The sequence below is a fragment of the Brachyhypopomus gauderio genome, chromosome 18 (genome assembly GCF_052324685.1).
Source record: "Brachyhypopomus gauderio isolate BG-103 chromosome 18, BGAUD_0.2, whole genome shotgun sequence".
Taxonomy (NCBI): Eukaryota; Metazoa; Chordata; class Actinopteri; order Gymnotiformes; family Hypopomidae; genus Brachyhypopomus; species Brachyhypopomus gauderio.
Genome location: NC_135228.1, coordinates 17,802,840 through 17,817,221, shown reverse-complemented (window position 1 = coordinate 17,817,221; position 14,382 = coordinate 17,802,840). Strand labels below are relative to the sequence as shown.

The 14,382-nt window shown below is 41.8% G+C and overlaps 2 protein-coding genes across 2 annotated transcripts; both read right to left on the bottom strand.

The window, feature by feature from the left end:
* Nucleotides 1-290: 290 nt before the first annotated feature.
* Nucleotides 291-7,636, bottom strand: LOC143481520 (V-set and immunoglobulin domain-containing protein 10-like 2). Its single transcript, XM_076979557.1, has 15 exons — nucleotides 7,276-7,636; nucleotides 6,833-7,108; nucleotides 5,689-5,946; nucleotides 5,301-5,561; nucleotides 4,680-4,973; nucleotides 3,977-4,252; nucleotides 3,204-3,479; nucleotides 2,820-3,077; nucleotides 2,370-2,630; nucleotides 1,967-2,260; nucleotides 1,568-1,879; nucleotides 1,256-1,378; nucleotides 1,099-1,123; nucleotides 819-922; nucleotides 291-712 (listed from the first exon to the last, which is right to left on the bottom strand). The coding sequence occupies exons 1-15, from the start codon at nucleotides 7,634-7,636 to the stop codon at nucleotides 705-707; spliced, it is 3,387 nt and encodes a 1,128-aa protein (XP_076835672.1). The 3' UTR covers nucleotides 291-704.
* Nucleotides 7,637-7,638: 2 nt separating this feature from the next.
* On the bottom strand, nucleotides 7,639-13,802 carry LOC143481519 (V-set and immunoglobulin domain-containing protein 10-like 2). The gene is made up of 8 exons (XM_076979556.1): nucleotides 13,736-13,802; nucleotides 12,732-13,085; nucleotides 11,724-11,999; nucleotides 10,764-11,039; nucleotides 9,882-10,139; nucleotides 9,396-9,656; nucleotides 8,916-9,209; nucleotides 7,639-7,961 (listed from the first exon to the last, which is right to left on the bottom strand). The coding sequence occupies exons 1-8, from the start codon at nucleotides 13,800-13,802 to the stop codon at nucleotides 7,639-7,641; spliced, it is 2,109 nt and encodes a 702-aa protein (XP_076835671.1).
* Between the last annotated feature and the right edge of the window lie 580 nt (nucleotides 13,803-14,382).

Sequence of the window (14,382 nt, the reverse complement as noted above, 5' to 3'; positions counted from 1 at the left end):
GTTCTACACGCTCCTCATGACAAAAGGATCCCAGTTAGAGATGTCTGCTAGTTTCATGGCTAACAAAGCCAACTGCTAATTATACTGCACCATGCTTCATTTGTCTATCCTAAGTAGTTATCGTGATGCCCCAAATACAGGTGCATCTCAGTAAATTAGAATATCAACAAAAAGTTAATTTATTTCAGTAATTCAATACAAAAAGTGAAATGCATATATTATATAGATTCATGACAGAGTGATCTGTTTCAAGTGTTTATTTATGTTAATGTTGATGATTATGGCTTACAGCCAATGAAAAGCCATTCTCTTGACAGAATGTGTTCTCAATAAATAGGCAGCTTACAGATGCTGCTTCAGTGAAGGTAAACATGTTTATAATAAATTGGTCCATTATTTAATATACTGCATGTAATTACTGTAAATAATGTAATGTTCCACTTTAGGGCTTTTAAACTACAAATCCCACCTACCTTCTACAGTTGTCTACTTTCTACAGTTGTCAGATGCTACTGCTTGCATCTTAAATGTTCTGCTATAAACGTATCTTACGAAGTGACACATTTTCCCAGGAAATCAGGGCGTGGATCAGCTTAAAATGCAGGAAGTAATGTTTTTCGGATGTGGGGTGTGTTTTTTTGTAGATTGAGTGGTGATGGTCATGGATCCTGGCTACGTTGCCGTTGCTTTGTGTCTTGGCAGTGTTATTGTCCTGGAAAGGGGAATTTTTATCAGTCAGGTGTCATGTCACTGACCTCTAGGCAAGTGCACAGATTTCAATTTGAGGCAACACTAAAATAAAATGGCTGCATTGAAACCTGGTAATGAGGAGCTGCCCTCTCCCTGGACTGAGTCTGCTCCACCTCCTTCAACAACTTCATCTTCAGGAATGTTTACATTTTCTCTGGACTGGCTGTTCTGCCTTAGAGACCATAGAAACATCAGGGCACATCTCTCAAAGTCTGCTACATCAGTAGGAAAGCTTATGAACAGTTTTTTCCTGTTTGTTCTCCTATAAGATACAGTGTGAGAATATTGATGCACTGACGATATCTCTCTAATGTTCTATTTCACTCTTTGTAAATATAACAAGCTTACCTGCCAAACAGCATGTCATGCAGACCTGTACGAATGTTACAAAGCCATATTAATATATGAGTTTAAAAATTATATATAAATATGGAGAATAAACATGGAGAAAGAGTAGTGTGACAGAGACAGGGGGACAGTGTGACGGAGACAGAGGGACACTCACGTGGAATGTTGTTACGGTTCCTCACAACATACAGGAAGAGCAGCACAGTGGGTATCGTCACCACAAGCATGCCTCCGATGGTGGCTGCGATAACGGCAGGATAGGCCCTGAAGGGTGGGTTACCTGGAGGAGAGCAGAGCAGATGTGCGTGTTTGTACAAGTGGGTTTGCTCCTTGTTATGGTTGCTTTTGGTGATTACATTTGCACAAATTAGGAGGGACCTGTATGTAGACGCTTGTGTCAGTAAGTCTAGCAAGTCTTTTTGGTTTTACCTGGGTCACACAATTGGTATGTACTGTTATCATTTCCCACCTGGACTCTTGACCTCTGATGGATTCCCGACGGTGCGCTGATTGACAGCTGTGACTCTGAAAGCATATTTGCCAGTGGGATCTAGATTGTTGATCTGGTAGCTGCGGGTGCTGGGCTCCAGATCTACTGCCACTTTCTGCCACAGAGGGTCGATGTCGCTCCTCCCTACAGGTCCAGGGAGCCTCTGCCTCTCAATAAAGAAGCCAGTGATGTCACCATCGATCTGGATCTGCCACTCCACAGTCACATCTGTCCGCTGACGGCTGCTGTATGTGATCTTAGTGATGGTCACGTTTGGAGGCATCGGGTACTCTACATCAGAGAGGCATATGCTGTATATGTCTCCAAATTTGTCTTATAGGGTACAGGCAAAAATGTATGACTTTGCAATGCACTCACTCATCACCCGCAATAAGATGGGGATCTCCGTTCCTCCAACAGCATTGGCAGCAGAGCACCAGTACTGACCACTGTCCACCCTGCTGTCTGTTTCCCGCACGGTCAGGTTGGACCAGGCTGCAGCTTGCTGCAGGATGTATTTCTTTGGTGTGTCACCCACATTCTGCTTTAGGTTGTTGTACCAGGTGATCTCTGTGACTGCAGGGTAGTTCTTGATCAGGATGCAGGTGAGCTCAACATCGTTACCTTCATACACTGAAACCACACTCTGCCGAGTCATCAGGACTGGTGCCTCTGGAAGATACAGTGGAGTAACAAAATCACTAGGGTGTATCTACATACCATATTGTTTTTGTCCCCAGAAACTACTGTAAATGTAGAAACAAACTTTTCCTTTCCTTACCCAGGTTCACCACACACTGCTTGCTCTCCTTAGCCAGTGGATGTTTGGCGTGGCACACGAAGGCTTTGCCACTGTAGTTGGCACTGGAGCGCAGGACCAGGATGTTGGAGTTCTCCTCAGATGTGCCCTGCATGTCCCCTGAGCTGGAGACCCACCACAGCAGAGCCCGAGGAAAACCCCCCTCCCAGGAGCAGGACAGCATCAGGTACTCGTTATTACGGGTTGTATATGCGATACAGTGAGGCTCTCCATAGGGAAGCCCTGGAAACCAAAAATAATTTTAAGAGCACAGGACATATATATATATATATATATATATATATATATATATGTAATATAATACACATATATTGCATTATTTTTGTTTTATTGCTAGTAATGCTTAATCAAACTTAAACACTACGAAAAACACAATCTGACATAAATGTTCAGCAAAGACACCATACTCACTTGTTGTGGTACTACAGTTCTGGTTAACACTTAGAGCAACATGTGTACCATAGCAGAAGAATACAGAGTTGTTAGCTGTATCAGGACCCGGCTGTATTCGGGTTGCATTGTCAATTCCCTGTGTGCTGACTCCATTCACATATGGACTCCAGTTCAGAGTAGCTGGGGGGAATCCCCCCACCCAGGAACAGAAGAGGGCCAAATCAGTGTAGTTGTTCACTGGGAGGATGGAACATGATGGACCTCCATCTGGTGGATCTGTAAGATCATGAGCACTGTGTAACTGGATTATGGGTAATCAGGGTGTTTTAGAATACGTGTAAGAAGAAAATGGATTAGTCCGGGTGGCCCAGAGCAATAACAGGGCACTGTGGCAGGACTCACAGTAGACGCTGAGACTTATCGTTTTCTTGGACCGGGTGTTGAGGTAAGTGTTCAGGGCCAAGCAGGCATAGTAGCCCACCTGAACACGCAGAACCTTGGTGATGGTGAGTTGCGGTCCAGTATCAACCTGGGAGTTGTTGTAGAACCAGAGGTACCGACTGGCAGGATTGGATTCAGCCTGACACATGAGGGAAACGTTGCCTTTTTCCAGGACTGTGTATCCGCGCTCTGTTACTGAATAGGCTGTGACATCAATCTGAGGTAAATCCGGACCATCTAAGTAGAGGACATCCATATTCAGTCACATTTTGAAAACTGGAATTATGCTTTATGCAGATCTGAACAGAACAAAAAGTATACATAATGATACGTGAAAAAGCAAAAATGGTATATACTGTATATAATAATAGTATCTCTCTCTCTCTCTCTCTCTCTCTCTCTCTCTATATATATATATATATATATATATATATATATATATATATATATATATATATATAAATTACAATTTGTCATTTCAGTTGTCATTTTAGTTTTACTTTAATTATAAACATTGTGACTTTTTCACACCTCTTCAGAATAATTAGATTTACCAAATCAAGACCTGAAATGGATATTTCTGATTATCAGCAGGAAAAGTATCCGTTATCAGACATGTCAAATAGTTAATCTGGGCTATTTTCAGTGTTTAATGGTCATTCAACAACCAGTAAAATTTTGTGATGAACTGCAAAGGGGAATATCGTTTATTAGAAGTCTGAGTTCCCACTCACATAAGACGTCTACCCAGATCCGGTCACTGCGCTGCTGGTTGACCTCGTTCCTGGCCAGGCATCTGTACCAGCCAGTGTGGTTGCGGGTGACCCAGGTGATGATGAGTACACTGCTGTTGCTCTCAGCCAGTGTGGTGACCAGCCCACTGTAACTCTCCTGCTCCCATGTGTAGTGAATGGGGCCTGTGCCGTTCTCTACAACACAGTGCATCCATACTGGTGTGCCCTCTACTGGTGAGGAGTCAGTCTGCAGAATGTAGGGTTTGGACACTGGCACTGCAAGACAAATGCAGGATTACAAAACCAGCATTACAAGCATAGTGTGAGGAAACCACTAACTTTTTTCTCTACAACTTATAATTTTGTTGATTTGGTAACTGTTTATATGCGATTAGGACAGGTCCAGATTTCACTAAACTGTCACTTCCATGGTAACCCAACGTTTTCACCATCAGCTTTCTAAATGTCAGGCAAGCAGTAGTGTTGACACACTGGATCTCATTAGTGGAGCATTGGGCAATCATGAAAATGTATCTAATTTAATGAATACTTATTTCAAATGTAAAATATACGTGTATATATGTGCCAAGTAAGTATTTAAGGAGATATGTTTAATTATCTACACCATATATTTAACACCCACTATTTGTGTACATTTCCATGTCTGCATTAATGGCTGCACATTAGTTCATAGTGAACTTACTGATCACCAACAGTGTGACGGGGATCTCTGTTCCTCCGACAGCATTGGTAGCAGAACACCAGTACTGACCACTGTCCACCGTGCCAACCGTCTCTCTCACCGTCAGGTTGGACCAACCAGCAGCTTGCTGTACGTTATACTTCTTGGTTTTGTCTCCAACCTTTTGTTTCATATTGTTGTACCATGTGATCTCTTTGACTGCAGGGTAGTGTTTGCTCAGAATGCAGGTAAGCTGAGCGTCACTGCCTTCAAAGGCTGAAATCTCACTGCGCTGAGTCATTAGGACTGGCGCCTCTGGAAGCAAGCAAGATATGAAATAGCACTTTAGAATGTCTCCATTACCTAGACTAAGGGGCAGATATCGAGAAAGGTTTATAGAATGGCTAAGTTCTAAATTTTGCTTTATATATTTTTGTTGTATTCTACATTAATGTGATGATATCAGCCAAATTCTTTTGAATAAAACAAGCTTTGAGGACCAACAGAATATAGAGATGTTACAAACAGGCATTAATATAAATGTTCAATTCACTGTTGTATAACCTACTGTTGTTAATACTGTACACAATGGCTTTGATAATAACCTAATTTTAGAAATGTGTTTATGTATGTATTCCTCACCCAGCTTTATTATACATTGGCTACTCTGTATGGCCAATGGATGTTTGGCGTGGCACACAAAGGTTTTGCCACTGTAGTTGGCACTGGAGCGCAGGACCAGGATGTTGGAGTTCTCCTCAGATGTGCCCTGCATGTCCCCTGAGCTGGAGACCCACCACAGCAGAGCCCGAGGAAAACCCCCCTCCCAGGAGCAGGACAGCATCAGGTACTCGTTACTACTGCTGGAATTTGCAGAACACTGGGGCTCTCCATACGGCAGCCCTAAAAAACAGAACATTCAAAGATTTAAGGAGTTTTAAATGGTAATTTACAGATATGAGTGTCTGAATGTCACATTAATACCACATTTTACGCCATAACAATGTTGGGTCAGAGGTCCTTCACTCACATGCCCTGCTGCTGCAGCTCTGGTTGACATTTAATGCAACATGTGAACCATAGCAGATGAATACAGAATTATTAGCAGTATGAGGCCCTGGTCTGATCAGGGTGATGTTAGTGGTTGTCCTGCCGTTGTATCCATTCTCATACGGAGTCCACTTTAGGGTCGGTGGAGGGAATCCCCCCACCCAGGAGCAGGAAAGGGCCACGTCAGTGTAGTTGTTCACTGAGAGGATAGAACACGATGGAGCACCGTCTGGTGGATCTGGAGACAGGACACAAAACACGGGAAAAACAATGTCAGCTAAAGTTATCTTGCTTGCTACTTGCTAGTTTTAGCACACTAGTTTGTGTTTTTGAGCAAGCAAATTTCTTGCTACATAACTGCTTACATTTTCATGTTGCTTTACCATGGCATGGTATTCTGTTCTTCCATAATCTTTTGTAAGCAAATATACCTTCTTAGCAGCAAGCCATGTGTCACCAAAGAGCCGGGCAAAAGAATCACAGAGCAGGTTTACTGAGGGAATACGTGCTGACAATCAAAATCTCCACCAAACAAGCAGGGAGGCAGAATGCAGCAAGACTTTGAAGACTGCACTGCAGTGTACTGTTCACATAAAACCATTTCTAGTATAAAAATGCTCAAGAATTAACATCGTTCTCCAAGCGGGAGAATCAATCAACTTGATGTCTTTTTGTATTCAGTTAGAAAGACGAAAGACATGAGCCATCGTCCACTCAAGATCTCTCTCTCTTGTGCTGTGTGGAGTCTCTACAACACCAGGAAACATGTTGTGCAGTGTGCCAACATGTCCAACCACATCATTTTTCATGTAAAGTACTTGCATGTTCAAAGACAATGTGACCAGTCCAAACTGCTGTGGACAGATAGCTGTAATATCAATAGTCATGAAATAGTTCAAAGGTCTTGTTCCATCCTACCATCCCTTCCTTGATTCAAATGATGCAGTTAGCCAGTATCTACACACATGGACATTCCAGATTCCTATGCCAGAGTTATAGGCATAGGTGGATATTATAGGGGAATGGCATCAGCTACTGTTGGTGCAGTTTAATACACCAGTCAGTCCCTTTGGTCTGGTCTGGCACTCATAACCTATGATTATGAAATCAGTGGGAGCACTTACAGAAGACGGTGAGAGTGATGGTTTTCTTTGAGCGGGTAGTGAGATTAGCATTCTCAGCCTGACAAACATAGTTGCCTGTGTGTGTTCTCATAATCCTCATAATGGTCAGCTGAGGTCCAGAGAAGATCTCCGAGTTGTTGTACAGCCAAAAATACCTGCTAGGGGGGTTAGAGGAGGCCTGACACATGAGGGAAACGTTCCCTTTCTCCAGGACAGAGTAGCCATTCTCTGTTACTGAGTAGGCTGTGGCATGTATTAGAGGCATATCTGGTCCATCTAAACAAAAGAGACCAGTAATAATGCAAACAAATTTTAAATATTTATCGTAGGTAATATTTTGATTCTACTCATATTTGAAAAACATCATTAACATCATTATCTATGAGACAAAATCTTTATGAATTTATGCAGACCATGTGTGATCTAAAACAGTTCCCACTCACATAAGACGTCTACCCAGATCCGGTCACTGCGCTGCTGGTTGACCTCGTTCCTGGCCAGGCATCTGTACCAGCCAGTGTGGTTGCGGGTGACCCAGGTGATGTTGAGTACACTGCTGTTGCTCTCAGCCAGTGTGGTGACCAGCCCACTGTAACTCTCCTGCTCCCATGTGTAGTGAATGGGGCCTGTGCCGTTCTCCAGACCACAGCTCATCCAGACTGCTGTGCCTTCAGCTGGTGTGGATTCACTCAGCAGAATGTAGGGTTTGGATACTGGCACTGGCACTGTCAAATGGTCAGTGCCACTCTGATGTTTAGCAGATGGTACTATATATGTACTGTATATATAGTAAAAAGCCCACATTGTCATTTCTCACCTGGACTCTTTAATTCTGATGGATTCCCGACGGTGCGCTGATTGACAGCTGTGACTCTGAAAGCATATTTGCCAGTGGGATCTAGATTGTTGATCTGGTAGCTGCGGGTGCTGGGTTCCAGATCTACTGCCACTTTCTGCCACAGAGGGTCGATGTCACTCCTCCCTACAGGTCCAGAGAGCCTCTGAATCTCAATGAAGAAGCCAGTGATGTCACCATCCATCTGGATCTGCCACTCCACATTCACATCTGTCCGTTGACGGCTGCTGTATGTGATCTTAGTGACGGTCACGTTTGGAGGCATCGGGTATTCTACATCAGACAGTTGCAATTTGAATCATTTTATTATTTGTTATTGTAATCCAGTGTTTCTCAAAGTGTGGGGCGCATGGGTATTGCAGGTGGGGCGCAAGCAATTGGAAGAAATGAACCTTTTTAAGCCTGTCCTTTTAACGTTTTAACAGGGTTTTCATATACCCCGGATGTTTAAAATGTCTGCGGAACAGTGTGAACCAGGGCTAGATTCGGCCTTTTAATGAATTTGTACCGGTCAAATTACGTTCGCCACCCCCCATATGTATTTTATTACCATTTAGTTTGGGTGATATGGGACAGGTGGGGCATGGAATTTCCCCTTCTTCTGAGGTGGGGAATAATAGAAAAAGTTTGAGAACCACTGTTGTATTCCGAGAAGGAAATATTTTACAACAGATTAAAATACACTCCAATATGATAATTATGACTATTTTATGCAGAAAATTACATTTAAAAATAGTGGCAACTAGGGGTTTCGGGGAAATGAATTCCAAATTCATGGTAAAAATGTATAAGATATGACCAAGTACCTTAAAAAACATTTAATGGACTATTTTGGATTGGCCACAACCCATCACCCGCTCTAACTACATTCTTCATATGTTAAAGATGAGACACGGACCTCTAAAACCTGCATATTTGAGTGGTGTTATTGCCTTTTATTTTTATTGCCTCCTATGTTAATGCACTCAATGCTGAACTATAGTCAGTGTGCACACAGGAACTGGACAAAAAATAGAAATACTATATAAAAAGAACATTATTCCTGAAACATATTGCAAAAGCAGCATAAAGCAAGTTACATTAGGCTGAGTTGTAGTTTGCAGTATGTGTGACAACAGGTTTGACACACGATGCTTTGATATACAGTGATCTTGGTGTTGCCAGAATCTCTTTCGTTCTTCTACAAGGTGAGCAAATTGTGCTTGAGTACAGAAATGAAACACTCACTCATCACCAGCAGCATGATGGGGATCTCAGTTCCTCCGACAGCATTAGCAGCAGAGCACCAGTACTGACCACTGTCCACCCTGCTGTCTGTTTCCCGCACGGTCAGGTTGGACCAGGCTGCTCCTTGCTGCAGGATGTATTTCATTGGTGTGTCACCCACATTCTGCTTTAGGTTGTTGTACCAGGTGATCTCTAAGACTGGAGGGTAGTGTTTGGCCAGAAAGCAGGTGAGTTGAACATCAGTGCCTTCAAAAACTGAAACCGTTCTGTTTCGAGTTATTAATACTGGAGCATCTGGAAAGGATCGGCATATAGCAGTATAAGTCAGAATATGTCACTTGAGTTGATCAAAGATTGCTGAATAGAAAGGGAGCCAAAATGTTTTTAAAAACAGTTCAGTCCATTACTTTGCATCGTTCTTTAAACTCCAAACGTGTAATAATAGTAAGCAAATGCTGATCCTTAATGAGGAGGTCTTACCCAGGTTCACCACACACCGCTTGCTCTCCTTAGCCAGTGGATGTTTGGCGTGGCACACGAAGGCTTTGCCACTGTAGTTGGCACTGGAGCGCAGAACCAGGATGTTGGAGTTCTCCTCAGATGTGCCCTGCGTGTCCCCTGAGCTGGAGACCCACCACAGCAGAGCCCGAGGAAAACCCCCCTCCCAGGAGCAGGACAGCATCAGGTACTCGTTATTACTGCTGGAATTTGCAGAACACTGGGGTTCTCCATAAGGCAGCCCTAGGAAAGAAATGATTAATTCAAAGCTAGAGCTTGTTGCAGCAGAGAAAATGAAACAGAAATATATATACCCTGAGTGTAGCTATCTATACCCTTTTGACTGTGATGCCATATAGCATTTTTTACTCTCGTGTATTATGTTAGGATTATTAGTTTGTGCATTATTTTGAGGTCTGGACTCATTTGTAAGTTAAAGTAATAAATATACAAACACACTATACTCACATGTCCGGGTGCTACAACTCTGGGTTACATTTAGGGCAACGTGTGAACCATAGCAGAAGAATACAGTGTTGTTAGCCGTATCAGGGCCTGGCTGAATCCGAGTCACATTAACGATTCCTTCTCTGTTGTCTCCATTCACATATGGACTCCAGTTCAGAGTAGCTGGGGGGAATCCCCCCACCCAGGAACAGAAGAGGGCCAAATCAGTGTAGTTGTTCACTGGGAGGATGGAACATGATGGACCTCCATCTGGTGGATCTAAACAAATACGACATTTATATGGATGGAAGTTATATATGACCCACCACTAGCTGCACATATTTGCAAGTAAAATGTGACTAAGTGTGATGACAAGATGACTGTCAACGGAGAGGCAGGATGTTCTACAGAGCAGCATTCTTGAGCAGGAGCTGAATGCAGATTATGGGTATAGTCTATTGCCTATGAGCCTAGACTTCTTAACAAACATGCCATCTGGTCGTTGTTTGGCATGCAGTATTGGTAGATCAATATGACCACATATCCTAAATGTATTGGTTGATATTTACTTTATAATATTGTATATTCCATTACTTACATCTAGAAAATAAAGTTAGAAATTTTAAATACACTCCATGTTTGCTTTCAGTGATTGGAAATATCAAAGTTCACCACCTCCCAAATGTTTGTAGTACTAAACATGTAAATAAATACATATTTAAAAATGAACTTGCAGCAAAATCCTATCGTGCCAGAACTTTAATTATGACTTAACAGGAGTATGTGATGGAGGAAGCATATATCAGAATGTTAATTAATGACAGGACATGGAATGATAAAAAAATAATATAAAGGAAAATACTTTTTGAAGCATGATGGACAACATGGCGTGTTTGCACTCACAGTAGATGGTGAGAGTGACAGTTTTCTTAGACCAGGTGTTGAGGATCATGTTCTTAGCAGTGCAGCCGTATACGCCTGTGTGCATGCGCAGGGCCATGATGATGGTGACCTCTGGTCCAGAATAGATCTCCGAGTTGTTGTAAAGCCAGATATACTGGCTGGGAGGGTTAGAGGAGGCCTGACACCTGAGGGAAACATTCCCTTTCTCCAGGACTGAGTAGCCATTCTCTGTTACTGAGTAGGCGGTGGCTTGTATTTCAGGCAGGTCTGGTCCAACTAAATAAAGAAAATCAATGTGCATGCTGAAATTTAAACTCATGAAACCCACAATTAAATTCTAAACAATAGATAATGCATTATATTAAATAACTTAATCACAGTACCTATCACACTGTGCTTCTATCTTTGATGTATTTTCCTGATCGATGCTATACTACTGTGCACACTATTTAATCATGTTGCTGAACTAAGTGATATCACACACTTTATGAGTGACATCTTGTAATACAGAAGAGCCATGTACATTAGGAATGTTTGAAATGATAGGACCATTGTGTTGGTGTCATGTCTGAGGAACAAAAAGTTGTGATGACATCCATGTGATATATGAGCCAAATCAACCTGTAAAAACCTTTAAAACATCTTTTAATATTGAAGATTTGTTAGTGGATCAAAATTTTTTGAGAAAACCTATAGATTAACACGTGTGTTTAGGTGTCCATAAAGAAGGTATGGCAGACTATGGAGTAAACTAGATAAAACAATTTTGAATCAAATACCAGGAGTGCCAGATTTTTTAGTCTGTTGTTTCTAATTTTTGCTGGTCTAATCATGTGAACACTTCAATAACCACAGGTTTGATTAAATGAAGACAACAATGCAGAAACCACATTTATCAAAAGCCCTTTGCAATTTCTGCACAAGGCAACAGTTTTTACAAGTATAACAGCTCCCACTCACATAAGACGTCTACCCAGATCCGGTCACTGCGCTGCTGGTTGACCTCGTTCCTGGCCAGGCATCTGTACCAGCCGGTGTGGTTGCGGGTGACCCAGGTGATGATGAGTACACTGCTGTTGCTCTCAGCCAGTGTGGTGACCAGCCCACTGTAACTCTCCTGCTCCCATGTGTAGTGAATTGGACCTGTGCCGTTCTCCAGACCACAGCGCATCAAAAATGTTGAACCCTCCACTGCTGAGGACTCGCCCAGTGAAACATAGGGTTTAGACACTGGCACTGTAGGCCAAGCCATGGAAAAGACAACAATGACATGTAAAGACTGAATGTGCATAATCTAGTGCTTCATCTAATATTATATAATAATGTATTATAACCGCAATTCTAAAGTAAATATGTTTTATTTAAACTTTACGCTAAGAAGTTAACTGAGCAGAAACATTGAAACACTAATTGCTATTTCATTACTATAGCACTATTTTATTACCATTATGCATCCTGAGCCACCCACCATCACACACTTCTAGAACCTTCCTGTCAGTTCTGGCAGATCTGAGCACTTATCACTAACCTAGAAACCCGTAGGTATACATAGTAGGCTAGTAGAAGAGGTATATTCTCACTAATCTAACACCCATAGAAACACATAGGAGTAACCTAGAACCCATAGGTACAGGTGGTAGTAGTAGAGGTGTAAATGTAGAGTCTTACTCTCACTAACCTAGAACCCATAGGTACATGTAGTAGTAGTAGTAGTAGTAGTAGTAGAGGTGTAAATGTAGAGTCTTACTCTCACTAACCTAGAACCCATAGGTACATGTAGTAGTAGTAGAGGTGTAAATGTAACTGTAGAGTCTTACTCTCACTAACCTAGAACCCATAGGTACATGTAGTAGTAGTAGTAGTAGTAGTAGAGGTGTAAATGTAGTCTTACTCTCACTAACCTAGAACCCATAGGTACATGTAGTAGTAGTAGTAGAGGTGTAAATGTAGAGTCTTACTCTCACTAACCTAGAACCCGTAGGTACATGTAGTAGTAGAAGAGTCTGAATCCCTCATCAGTGTCATACATGGCCTGGCAGGTGTACAGGCCTTCTGCAGCTAGACGGAGCTTCTCAATGGACAGAGACGAAGTGTTACTGATGATATTAAGGTCACCCAAATCTTTAGCCAGTTGCTGAAACTTTGGACCTTTGCCAAAGTTGTACACCACGACTCGCATTTTGTCTGTGCCTGGTTTGGTGAAGCCCCAGATGTACATATCAGGGAGAGTGGTGCCACATTCCAGGGTTACTCGACGTTCTACCACTTCACTGGTCCTGGATTCTCTGTACAACACTGCTCCAGGGTCTGTGATGTTCTGCCCTAAGAGCACAATACTGACATGAACTTATCAAGACATTGTGTAAAGGGTCAAGCATCTAACCTGCAGTACAGCAGGAGTAAGGGTTAATCTGAGGTCTTAATCGTTGCCTACTGAGTTTAACCACATCCTTCAAGAATGCAGTGCTGTAGTCAAATCACCTTATTCAGTCTTTAGATGAAATCTCAACTTATCAGTGGTCCAATGCCAGCGATTAATAAGCAAGTCCAAGTTCAAATCACCAGTAAGTCGGAGTCTTTGTAACAGTCTTTATGCAATTGGATAGGGAAACAGTTTATGTTCTCTTGTCTATGTACTTCAATCACAGACTGTATATACAAGTGGACTGAACAACAATGTGGGAAAAGTGAAGCCTTTATGTGAAGAATGGTGCTGCTTATAATGTTTATCACTCAAATGTCCATATCCAAGCAACATGCTTGTTACATGTCAGAGACATGTAACTGACATCTACAGCATTGCAAGCAAGTGACTGAATCTGTAGTCTAGTCATTAGTTCTACAAACTTTTGTAAATTAGTTATTTTTTATTGTATGATACAATTAGAGGGGAAAAACTCAAAGAAATTTTTTTTTTGTAAAGTCAAGACTGAAGTCTGAATTCAGACAGAAACCTGATTATGACATCTTACCTTGCAGGAGAGAGAGTAGAAAAATAATTATGGATAAATTAGATAATCGTAACAGTCTGAGTACCATGGTGACATGGCACCTGTGGATCCACTGTCTTGTCTGAGATGGAAAGGATCACAGGAAAACTTGCTTAAAAAAATACTTCTTAGGAATAGGTGAAATATCCAAGCATGTCCAAGTATCCAGCCAGTGTACACAGCAGAGTTGTGTGGGAACTGATCTGATGTCAGCTGAATTGATATGAATAATTAACCGTTCCTCATTTCTGCACACAGGGATGAAGGCACGGTTTAGGATGACACGATGACGTCTCATTAATTATTGAGAACAGGGGGGCTGCGTGCCCACTCTAACTTTCCATTATACACAGCAGTCAGGAAACTAACATTTAACATTGACTCAAGTAACACAATTTTAAAGGTGTTAAAGTAGTCTTGACTCATAATAGCAATATAAAATGTATTTGTGTGATTACATCTCTTTTTAATGTAATTTCACATTGCATTTGGCAACTTCAATATCGTCGTTACTAGATGTGTCAGGAACACCATATATGTTTTATGCAAGACAGGGGCTAATATAAAACAGGTGAGGGGTCTACTAATTTGGTATGAAGCATTCCCATACTAATGACAACTTTATTCTG

Excerpts from the sequence above, each read along its gene's own strand:
- LOC143481520 (XM_076979557.1), bottom strand. The coding sequence starts at position 7,636 with ATGTGGGCTTTTTACTATATATACAGTACATATATAGTACCATCTGCT. Across the intron at positions 5,947-6,832 it reads CATCACTCTCACCGTCTTCT|ATCCACCAGACGGTGCTCCA; the intron begins GTAAGTGCTCCC and ends TCCTGTCTCCAG. Across the intron at positions 1,124-1,255 it reads GAACCGTAACAACATTCCAC|GTCTGCATGACATGCTGTTT; the intron begins GTGAGTGTCCCT and ends ACATTCGTACAG.
- LOC143481519 (XM_076979556.1), bottom strand. The coding sequence starts at position 13,802 with ATGGTACTCAGACTGTTACGATTATCTAATTTATCCATAATTATTTTT. Across the intron at positions 10,140-10,763 it reads TGTCACTCTCACCATCTACT|ATCCACCAGATGGAGGTCCA; the intron begins GTGAGTGCAAAC and ends GTATTTGTTTAG. Across the intron at positions 9,657-9,881 it reads GAGTTGTAGCACCCGGACAT|GGCTGCCTTATGGAGAACCC; the intron begins GTGAGTATAGTG and ends TTTCTTTCCTAG.